Raw genomic sequence first — 12,494 nt, forward strand, 5'->3', positions numbered from 1 at the left:
GCGGCTATATAGGCATTGTTTTGAAGACGACAGTTAACAAATGCAACAGTGCCTCATATCATTGTGACAGTTACAAATACCATAATTTTACATTACGATGGTGTTGCGTTTAAAGAAAATTGAAATCCTAATTATGGTTAGATACGGAGATTGGATCCGTAGTTATGATGAAGTATGTCAATTATTTAATGCCAAGTATCCAGAACAACCAATACCTCCATCTACAGTATGCAGATTAGTACGCAAATTTGAAGACGCTGGACATGTTAGAGACCTGTCTAGATCTGGAAGGCCAACAACAGTGTCGGAAAATGATAGGCAAAATATTATGTTTAGCTGTCACTGAAAATCCACGCTTGGCGCCGAAAACGCCAACATATCAATACATAAAAACATGTACCTATAATCAACCAAAACACAAAACATCTACAAATTCCCATTTTTTGCTCTGGCACTGTTCTCGCATCAGTTTATGATACCTACTTTTGTTGTTACTTTAAGCCATATCCATTCCAATCATTGGCTTTTTTTCGCTTCTGTCAAAGTAAAGTAGGCCAAATCCTATATCGACGCATTTCCCTTCAAAAGGGCTATCTATTTATGCTTAAAAAATTAGGTAGTGCTATTTAAAAAATGTCGATGACGTCATAGGTTTATGAAGCATAGCACAAAAAAGGTTTAAGCAACGTGACAAAATGACAATTAATATTTACTAATTGACGTGTTTTAGCGTTTTTGTGAAAACGCAACACAAGATTAAATATGAATTTTTTGCGTTACTTCTGGGACACACTGTATAATGGTATAGTAGTAGTTAGAAAATAATAAAATTACTTTTATGAGCAGCTTGTAAATGAACAAATATTTTTCGTTTATTATTTACTCTGGTACACTACACTTTTTGATAAAACACTAAATAATCATTGAGTGACTTGATGTAAGAGATTTCTAACCTATTTCCTTTTGTAACTTTCATGTCAGTGAATAATTTAAATGATTCTGAATTTTCAGATATTTATAAGCAAAAAGTGATTTCTCTTAGTTTATTAGGCTGCAATACTTTAGATACAGAGCTCCAAAGGGAATACTGGTACAACGAATGAGTTAGGTACATATATACGATATTTTTATTTGTATGTTACTTACATTTGCTACAAACTGGTATTAATATAAAATGAATCAAGAATATATCAAGATCAATATTTAACAAGAGTGTGGTACTCTTATTCTGAAAGACTGAAAGTTCAAAATTTTATTAAAATATATATAATTTTGTTAACACCCTTATAAATTCTCAAAACAATATATTTTTTCTTTATTTTATACTCCTAATGCAATTATGTAATACATTACACTATTACTTTTGAAACCCTGTAAACTAAAAATTGCAGCCTTAAAGTAATAAAAAAGGCGAACTCTTACTTAAAAATACCTAAAAATACATAAAATTCAAATTATTTCCCCTATCATATTTGCGCCACTGAGTAATTCTTTTGTAGACAATTTTCATAATATAATCAAAAAATAAATAAATAATATTGGCAGTCATATTTTCTAAGCTGTTGTGAAGAATAATTTTATTTTTTTCCCTTAACTACCAAACTGTTAAAAAGAGGATAAGCCACATTTTTCATATTCTATCATCCTCCATTTTTTTACACATTCTATAAACGGATCTATAGAATTGTATTTGAAACACGCCTAACTACAGATATAAGATGAAAAGTTGGTTATAGAAAAAATAAAAAAATATTTACTTGTGAACGGAATCATCTGGTGCAGAGGTTGATGGATGGTCCTGACTTGGTTGGTCCAAAAGCTGTCCAAAACGCAAAGGAAATATAAAAGAGTGCTTTTAATGTTACAATAACATTATAAATCAACAGTGCTATTCAAAAAAATAAAATCTCAAACAGTAATCTACAACTACCATTTTCGGATCGGTTCATTCTTTCAGTTATAATAAGCCAAAAGAATAAATCGTCACAAAAAATGTATAAACTCTATAATTTGATTGCTGAAAAATATGATAAAAACAACGTGCTTATCTTCTTATATACTTAATCATATCATTTACAAATGCAATTTAGGTAGCTACACCACACAATTTAGTTACAATAACAATGGCACATTAATTGACTGATTATCACAATACATGTTATTTAATTTTTCAAGCTCTTACATCTAAATACATAAAGACTGACTAAACAAGTCTACAACTTACAGAATATCGCAACGGTTGGTTAAACTTACGTTATAACTCAGTGAATGTAAGGGTGCGCCTACTGTTGGACTAGCTGCAATTGCCAAACCTATTTCATTGGGGTCCCGTCCCAAGACTGCGCCTAATTTCAGTGTATAAACACTTGTTAGCCTTATCAGTGATTGTAGTTTAAGCCTGAGTTCAGTCAGCCTTCTGCAAATTAAGCTTGACCCCTCTGGGGCATCTTCTTCTCTTAGTAACTGATTGGCAGCTTCCTGAAGACTTAGAACTCTAGGTTCACATCTTTCCAATTCTGCTCGCAATTCGAGGAAGTTATGATATTTCAATTCAATCGTTTCGATAGGCGCAGTCAAATCTACAGGTTCTGAAGCACGAATTTTCTTCTCGTTTTTCTCTAACCACACACACAATTCGGATATTATGTTATGGAATTGTTGGTTCTGAAAAAGAAAATCAATAGTCATTTGTATCAAATTATTAAATAAAACCATGTCTTACATCCATGAGCGCTCTTTGAAGTTGTATTTGCCAATCGGTAGCGTGACGGCAGATCAAATCCCATCTCTTATTATCAGCTTCTAATCGCGATCTTAACTCAGTTGCTTTCGCAGTGTCTTCAGTATGGTCAGCCAAATGTGTGCCAACAATATTAAGCGATCTTACAATACTCCTGTGACTATCAAGGTCGAGCAGGAATTCTCTTTGATCCTGGATAACATCTTCGAGTTGCTCAATGTTGGTAGGGGGATTCTTGTGTGCTTTTTGGGTACCTTCTGCTACCTGCAACCATTTTTCTAAACGCCACAAGTCATTGTCCAGTTGGGCCCAATTGCGTTTTGTACATAAGGGGCACAGAAGTCGACCAGCCTCACTGCAAATTAAATTTTCATAAATATCGGCATATGAATAAATATTTTGAGATTTAAAAGGTTTTTAAAAAATCAGTAGATTCTAGTTAGACGTTTAGAAGTTACATAAAAATTGAGAAATTATAATATATAAGTATAAAATAAACTGAACCGACAACCTAATGTAAATAGAGCAAAGAAAAATTATTTACTTACTGTGTGCATAAAAGATTATAAGCATCGGAGATAGTAGTTCTGTAGGAAAGACCAAACACCAGTTAGTATTGTTATAGAAAAAAATTAGTTCTACTAAAATCAGACTAGTTTAATATCAGTACTCACCTAAGTTCTCTTAGTTTCTGTTCCTTTTCTTTAGCTTTTATTAGCAGTATATCAAACTGTTCTATCAAAATGTGAACGTCTTCCGAGCAAGCCTCAATTTCAGTGGCATCACACTCATTTATAAGTAGGTCATGTAGATGTTTAATAAGTTCAGTGCTTGCCTGACATTTGGCTGACATTTTGGCAATTTTCTTACTACTGGTTGGTAGTTCTGGTGATCCTTGTTTAGGAATTTCTTTCTTTACAAATGATTCCAGTTCAGTAAGATTTTCTTTGCACTCGACTATGGCAGCTTCTAGTTCAACCAAATATGCATCTTTGGCACTGATTGACGTCATTCTTTGCAACTGAGGTGGCAAAGTATTAACTTGGACAGCGGTATCTTGCTCAAATTTCAAAGTCTCAACTTGCACACTTTCATCAACCTCTCGAGGCTCTTGTTTGATCTGGTTTGCTATTTCAGTTTTAATCAAAGTTATTCTTTCATGGACGTCCTTACAGAGAATTTGATATTCATCAATCATTTCTTGTATCTTTGTCACTTCTTGTTTTTTACTCTTTTTCATTATTTGTAACCCCAGTTTATCAGCAGTTTCTAAGTTAGGAGTTTGAGTTATTAACTGTTGTTCAATTGCCTGTAGCCTTTGTAAACGTTCCTTAGGTGGAACTTTTTCTGGAGGAGCTAAATGTTGCAGTTCTGTTAATTGGGCATCAATTTTGCTCAATCCAACTACTGCATCTTCATGTGCCAGTGAAAATTCCCTAAACGGAATTAATTCAATTTGTAACCTCTGTAAAATGGCTTGTGCTTTCGGCATAAGGTTTTCCCATCTTGCAATGATTACACGTGCTCGAGAAGTTAATTCTTGAATGTTTTCTGGTTCTATGCCTGTTGCGGTGGCCAGTTTAGAATAAGTTTGTTCGAGAATTTGGAAAGCAGGTGTACGAGATTCATAATCTTTTATTTCATTTTCAACAACATATATGAGTTCTTGTATCTCTTCTCTGCTGAGTTTCTTGGGAGGTTTATCAAGATCTTTGATGTGTTGCTCTTTTTCCACTAGCCATTGTTCTTGATCACTGCTTAACTTTAAAACCTCTTGAAGTAGTTTCCAGATGAAACTAATCTTTCTCTTGCGGTCGGCTGATTGTCCACAGACAATTTTCCATCTCTTTTCTAAGTTTTGAATTGCGACTGCAATATTTTCTGTGGAAAAATGAGCTTTATTAACATCAGGATCATTTAAAAGTAATTCACAAAGATTAAGTACTTCTCCTATGTTACCACTCTCATTTTCTATTGATTTCTTGAGTTTATCATGTTCTTGGAGTTTACGATCTATTACATCTTTGGTACATGCTTCAAAAATCAACGGTTTTGCTAATTGCAGTTCTATCTGGTTAAGCCAAGCTCTAATTTGTGCTATTCGTTCCTCTAACTGCAAAATTGTTTGCATCAGATCATGTATTTTGTTAGCGCGACTTCTTCCTAAATTTTCAAGCCTTTCCCATCTAACAGATACCTCATCAGTTCGAGCTTGAATTATTTGTTTGGCCGTTACATCAGCATACTCTTCTCCACAGGAATCTACAAGTTCTTGTCCCGTCTTAAGCAGCCAATTATATTCTCGTTCTTTTAATGCCATTTCTGCTTGCAATTCAGATTCCAACCGTCTTAGAATCTCTCTAGGATCAGCTACAGCAGGAGTGCCCTCAGTTTCTTGAATTAGACGTTTTTCTAATTCATCTACCCAACTGATAAATTTAGTTTGTCTAGCCTCGAACATTGACCGCATTCCTAATTTTTCTTCCAATTTATGGCACAACGTTGCTAGTTGATGCTCTAAATCACCTTTCTGATGTAATATTAGCCACATTCTTTGGTTTATTGTTTTTGTATCAGAAGGGCTAAGACACTCCTTTAGTTGCTCTTGTGTTAAAATTAACTGTTCTAAGTCTTGGTTCGTTATATTCAGTCTATCTCTTGCTCTATGCAAAATATCTAGATGGCTGCTAACACCTGCGTGAGATGTCGGTGCCTGAGTATCAGACTCATTGATAACATCCTGGATGTTATCAAAGGTTTTCTGTACTTTCGCCACACGTTCCTCGTGAGTTTTGACTAGAAGAGAAATGCGTTCCAAGAATTCTTTCCAAGTGTGCAGACCAGCTTGTAAATTGGAAATGCGTTGTTTGATCGCGACGTGTTCCATCCTAATAGAAGTGGCTAGAGCGTCATCACAGAATTGAAGAAGGAGATTTTGTTGTCTCTGTAGGTTGTCCGCTTGTTCTTCTCCTTGTGGCAGCTTCTCCAGAAGGTTTTCTATTCGAGATAGGAGTTTGGGAATGCGTCTTATATGCATATATCTGAGTTGCATATGTTCACGTTCCTTTTCAATGTTCTTTAACCAGTTTAGAAGATTGTTTTGATCCTCTTTGTATCGCTCCCAAGCGTTTAGACGATTCTGAACTTCCGAATGCCTATCTATAATCCTGGATAAAGTTTCGTTGTGCAAGTTGGTTAGAGAATTAAACTGTTCCATTACACTAGATTCGACTAGTTCTTTTGCCAACTGATCCTCTGTTTTAGTTGCCGGTTGTAACACATTTTGTTGGGTAGTGAGCAGATTTTGGTGCACTTGACAGAGATGTTGATGTTCAGAGAGACTGTGGTAGTCCCCTGGAATAGTGCCTTGCAGGAATTGTTGCACATTAACAAGATACTCTTGCCATAATTTCAGTGCCGCTGCTCCGTCCTCGTTTTTAACAAGTCGAGTGCTTAAACGATGATACTGCTGGAATGTTTCCCTAAATACCTGTTGCCAAAGTTCTAAGATTTCTATGACAGAAGTCTCGGTTTTCGTTGTAGAAATCTCGATAGTTTTGTCCTTAATTTTCTGAATCTGACCTTCGGCTTTGCTCAGTGCTAAAAGATGTTCTCTTAATGATAACAGTTTGTCCTCAGTGTCAGGGTCTAACTCCGCACCTTCCAGGCTGGTTACACTCTGCGGATGAAGAGATAAGATTTCATTTATAACCTTTATATATCGTACTACTACTGTTGCGAAGATTTTAGTTTGCAATCAATTAATTTTTTAACTAATTGTTGGTCACTCACCTTTTGAACTGAATCTAAGTAGCTTCTGGCGCCATTAATTTCATCTTGCGTCTCGAGTTTCGCCTTGGCTTTGGTCTCGGCAACGTCAGCGAGAGCCGTGAGAGACTCCCTAACGTCTTCTAACCGTTTGCCAAGTGCCTGGACTTCTCCTCCTAACAATGCGTTGGCGTCAAGGCCGACTGCAGATGCTATACCGGCAACCAGCTCTTGCAGTTCTGCTAGTCGTCTTGTGTGGGCTGCTAGAGTTTCCTCGCAAACCTATGAAATTATTATATTCGATCGTTAGATTTTGCACTGAGAGTATTGTTCATCATTAGGTAACAGTGATACCCCCACCAAAAGAGATTGCAGTTTTCAGTTCTTGATAAGAAGTGATACCATTTAATAGACAATGGAGTCGACTTTCGAGAAATTTGAACGAAGGAAACCGCATCTCGATATTCGGTTTGTTTAAGAGATACAAGGGATTTTTATTTAAAAAAAGTGATTTTTGTAAAGGAGTTTTTAATAGCCACAATGTGTGGTGTATACATTGCTTCCGATTTTTCGGTAGTAATCCAAACTTCTATTTCTTTTAGGTATGTGTAAAATTTTCTTTCAAATGACACATGATGTATGTACATATATAAAACAATGTTTTGCAAACAATATTTTTGCAAATTCTACTATTTTGTTATATAATTTATGGTGCCATGAATTTTTCTCATAGATAAATCAGACATTTGTGATATACTTAATTGTATCAACAAACAGTTTATAAAAAAATAATTTGTACCCTAAAAAATGTTTTTTTGTATATATTCTAAAAAATATTTACTTAAATATGATGCATTACTATTTTTTGATAGGAAATATTACGTAGATTTAGAAACTGAAAAATATATCCGATGTTCCATCATAACAAAGTATTAAAAATTTATACAAAAAAATGCTTAACGCAAAAAATTTAGTATGAAACCGTATATAAGATTATAAAATTTTTATAAATAAGTTAACCGACATCTAAAAAAACGAAAAACGAACTATATCTTTTAAACAAATTAAAGTATCGAGAAGCGATTTTCATTTCTAAAAATTTAAATAAATCTAAAAATTGATCTCACAATTAGAACATTTTTACTAAAGTTGAGAAACTTCCCAATAATTTCGAAATTGACTCATTTTGTACCCATGATATTTGTCCCTTGATTGGTTGCATGCGTTGCAAATTACCTATTTTGTTTCTTGCATTCCAATTTAAGTGTTGTTAGTCTCCAATTTGCATTAAAATAAATGTTACAAACATATTTACATTCAGCTGGAAGTGAATAAAACTGAATGGTCTGCAAATTCGCATTAAAATTGTCCGTACTTGCTTAACATATCGATTTTCGAGAACATACATATTAAGGTCTACTCCGAAATTAAGGAAATAATTATTTCCGCTTACTTACAAAACCCATCAACTCGAGGGGCAAAAAAACGGTTTCGTTTTAGCTTTATGACATTCCTTAGGTACTGCAACTATTATAAATCACAAGCGAATGCAGTGCCTATCAGCAGAAATCGTAAAGTTTTGATTGGAAGCAAAACGTATACCGCTGATGTGAGAATTGGGGATGTTATTCTTGAAACAGAAACTCCACCCGACAAACGAAAGTGATTAAATATTGCGTGTTTGGAGTGAGAGTTATTACGGATCCATTTGTGTTTCGATTTTCATCCAGTTTAATTGAAAACATGTCGAATAACGGCCAAGGTTAATGATTTAAAATCAGAGATTAACAGTTACTTCGTCCATTAAACCAGACAAAGGATTGTTTCCACAGAGTCTACAAATGAATCTATTCCATTGCAGTTATTAAATTTAATAGAGAAAAAATATAATAAATAGGTAATGTAACTCAAATAAATCACTTATATACCATTGGATACCCACTAAACACGAAACGTAAATGGAACGTTGTTAATGAGATGTTTTACTAAACATTTGACACATTAACTAGAAACGTTTCTGTTTCATTACAGAAATGTAGCACTTGAAAACTTATTTAGTGAAACATAGCCGAAACGTTACAATTGAAGAGAGTTTGAAACATTACTCGAAACATTCCCTTTCGATCTCGGAAACATAACAGACGAACAACCCTTTGCTATTTTTGCTTATCTTATGGAACATTCGGTATTAGTTAAATTTTGCTCTCAATCGCCAATCCCTCTCAAGCGTTAGTTCATTTGCCTTTGTTATACAAAGACATAATTAGAAAAAAAAATGTGGTAGCATATTTATAACACAGTCTAGAAAAAATGTATGTTTGTGACTTGCGTAGACTGCGCGTAACAGCCCGAGTCGAATTTATTTGTTTCCCGTGTGTCGTTTCAATTCGTATTATGTTAGGTTAGGTTTGCGGTTTGTCAGTTTGCTTGGTTTCGTTGTTATTCATCTTTACTTTGACGCTATTTTATGTGATAATTTGTAGTGTGTGCAGTTGTGGTTATTGTAAGGTGCATATAAAATAATGAATATTGATGCAAAATGTTTAAAACGATATGTGTGAAGAGATTTCCAATTTTGCGTCACATCTACCTAAATATAGTTATACCCACTACCTATTACAGACAAAGACAAGGACAAGGGACAAGAACTAAGAAAATGGAACAACAACTATACGTTTCGATATAATTTGAAGAGCAACTACTTAGTCAGTGAGAACTATTTGAAATATGGATGAATCAAGCGAAATAGACGTTATTTATTTTATATTTTGTACAAATGTTTATATTTGTTTATGTGTATAGGCATGCTTAAATAAAAGAGTTTAGGTATACCTACAGATATTTACTTTGTCAAGATATCATTTTGTATCCTTATTTCTGCTGTATAATTTATTATTATTAAAAGGATATATGTAATATTGACCATGCGTAGAAGAAATTATAACTTTATATTATTTTTCAGTAATGTTATTTGTTTTTCATGTACCTACCATTTCAACATTCATAATCATAACTAACTTTTTCTAATTATCAGTTCGTCATTGTTACCATATTCATGATGGTCTCAACATTAGAAAATTTCCATTTCAGAAGCGTATTTGAACAATATAAAATGTGTAGCTTTTTTTTAATGCTTCTGATATTGTTTTGTGATATTTTTATTTGTACGATGAATGGCAAAATTCGTAATCCATATTAGAAACTTTTTTCAGTGGCTTCTCAAAAAGAAAGAAATTCTTAGTAAAAGTTGCCGCATCCCCAAACTAGAAGAGCATATTTATTTTTTTTTAATATACAATGTAACTTTTTTTAGTTCGAATTAAGTCATTCACAATACAAATAAAAATATCACAAAGGAGTATTAGAGATATTTAAAAAAATACTCACACTATACTATTTCAAAAACGCTTTTGAAATGAAAATCTAAAGTTGAGAGCATTATGAGAACAATATGGTAATCAAATTATTATGTTACTCAAACATTTCTGAAAATATCAAAAATATCGAGGGCATAAATGGAACATAAAAAGAATGTTACTGAAACCAATTTTTTGAAACGTTTCATTGGAAACGTATTTTGGGGAGGACATCTTGGGCTTCTAGAACGCTACCAGAACGTTGCATGGGTTTTTTATGAAACGTTTCAAGAAAAAATGGAAACGTTTCTGAAACATGTCAGAAACTGAAAAATGTTTAGTGGGACATTCCATGAAAATGAAGAAAACTATAAATATGAAATTTTTATGTTCATCTTAAGATACGAAAATAACATTTTCGGTTTAAGAAAGCAAACATGTCACTTCACATCGACTATATCATGACAAAAATGGAAAAAATATTTTTACGGAAATTGAGCATTTGAAACAATCCAATATGGTAAAATGTGTTTATCTTTAAATATGTACCTATGTATATCAAGTGGTATTAAAGGACGGTTTATTTGCCGTATTGAATGATTCTCAAAAAATAATTTAATACCTTCTGTTCGTTATTTTTTATATCACGCATGCGATATGTAAAATTTAAAAAATCACAAAATCATAACTTGACATTGGAATTAACATTAAATCAAGAAAATTATAGCTAAATTAAGAAATACCCGTTCTAAAATAGCTCTTATGTTTACAAATCCTATTCCAAAAATAACCTTTCCTTAGATTACCGACTCTTACAATACTCAGACATTTGTGTAGTTTGCGTCAAACCTACATTTGTAATTTGTATCACATATAGGTACACTGAACAAAAATATTGGCGAACAAATTGGACGTAACTTTAAATAATTAAAGGTGACATTAGTATTTATCTATACTAATGTACAGAAACAACAATAAAAAAAATATTGCCGATATGTATTTTATTTTCAATTGTTATATGCCTATTGTCCATTTACAGGAAGAATATTTGCAATAAAAAAAACATAATTAAAGTAGTAATTGTAGTTTTCATAAATTACCTTTGCCGTGTTCAATTAAGATACAGGGTGTAGTGTAATGCAAGATCTCCCAAAAGTGAAGCTATTATTAGTCCTTTGAAATTTAGACTATCTTGTATGTATATCATCCATTAATATAAGGGCCCTCTTTCTTGAGATACCGGGCGTTAAAGTTAAATAAAAAATTAGGTCTCTAAATGTCTTCTCAACAAATGAAGACATTGAAGCATAGAGAAGCCATTTTGAACAACTTTTGCAACACCAATTAAATTTAAATCTTTTATAAATATATTTTTTAATATAAACCATCACAAAATAATCAGAAAATAATTTTTGTTCAAAATAAAATTCGAAAAATGTTTTTGTTTTTCTCAATGGCGTGCCACAATTTAGTCCATAACTATACTTTATATCTACAGCACTGCTTTCAGTTAAAACTTTTTAAGATTTAATACCATTTCGATTAAATATCTTCATTTGTTTAGAAAATATTTAGAGATATAAATTTTTGTCGAAAATTTTAACCACGTGTATGTAAAAAAGGTTTCCAAGGACAAATATTTATATATGAAAATATTATTATATTTGAACGAAAAAAACGTTCCTTCATTTTTAAGTTACATATTTAAATGTACGTATCTTGACGTGTAGCGTAATTTATTTAAGGTAAGTAAGATTTACTTAGACGATGAAGCAGCATATTTTTCGTTTTTTTTTGCATTTTCTCTAAATGTTACAGGAAAGAGTATTTCAATTTTAAGGGGATATTCTGGTCTAAATTTTTTAAAAAGTCTTTGTTTTTGCATATTCTTAAAGTTTAGACTATTAAGAATATATTCTCGAGAGAAAATTTTAAAATTCCAATAATTTACGGATTTAGGTATAGCTATTTTAGTGACGCAGCAACGAAGTCCGTCACACCGGAGCAAATCGGACAATAGACGGTGGACAATGCCCAACTACCTGGCCATTTTTGATATACAGGGTGATTCACAACTTATCCAAAAAAATTTGGGAATAGATGCGGGATGAGAAATGCAGTCAAAATCGTAAAAAAAATTTGGCAAAATCCTTATAGTTTCTGAGAAAACAAAATATTGAAGTTATAGTAGATACTTTCAACAATTACATAGCTGGACAACTGTAGTCTCTAGCATCATTCGCAATACGCCTGGAGAGCCACGTGGTCTCAGCGACTCCGAATACTGAAATCCGGTTTTACAATCGTCGTTGCGATAGTGTTTACAAAAGTTTTTTAGTAGTTCGGAGTTGATGGATATCGTTTTAATTTATGGTGAAACAAGATAATATTTGTATTATGGTGAAGCATGTGTGTCATGGTGAAACAAGACAGTATTTGTGTTAGTTCGTAGAAACTTAGTAAGACGGACCCACATGTGTTTACACGTCGGTGGACAAAATTAATAATAACAATAGCGGCAAATGCAGTTGAGTTTGCTGATATAAAATAGGTACTATAAAATTCTATTTATTTCATTTCTTGCGAAGTTTTTGTCCGTTTTTATCAAACTGCCGCCAGCGAGGTCAGGT

At 32.9% G+C, this 12,494-nt stretch overlaps 1 protein-coding gene across 6 annotated transcripts in view; it reads right to left on the bottom strand.

Moving 5' to 3' along the window:
- LOC108905816 (nesprin-1) overlaps positions 1–12,494 on the bottom strand; it is a 423,696-nt gene that overhangs the window by 2,175 nt on the left and 409,027 nt on the right. For 5 of the 6 annotated variants that reach the window (XM_018708877.1, XM_018708911.1, XM_018708884.1 and 2 more), the window contains 6 exons: positions 6,533–6,790; positions 3,415–6,419; positions 3,289–3,327; positions 2,723–3,095; positions 2,254–2,664; positions 1,758–1,819 (listed from right to left, as the gene is read on the bottom strand). In XM_018708877.1, the coding sequence (XP_018564393.1) occupies positions 1,758–1,819; positions 2,254–2,664; positions 2,723–3,095; positions 3,289–3,327; positions 3,415–6,419; positions 6,533–6,790 (4,148 nt within the window). The remainder of the gene's footprint in view (positions 1–1,757; positions 1,820–2,253; positions 2,665–2,722; positions 3,096–3,288; positions 3,328–3,414; positions 6,420–6,532; positions 6,791–12,494) is intronic. The other variant, XM_018708861.1, reaches the window with a different exon arrangement.

Source organism: Anoplophora glabripennis, unplaced genomic scaffold (genome assembly GCF_000390285.2).
Source record: "Anoplophora glabripennis isolate ALB-LARVAE unplaced genomic scaffold, Agla_2.0 scaffold26, whole genome shotgun sequence".
Taxonomy (NCBI): domain Eukaryota; kingdom Metazoa; phylum Arthropoda; class Insecta; order Coleoptera; family Cerambycidae; genus Anoplophora; species Anoplophora glabripennis.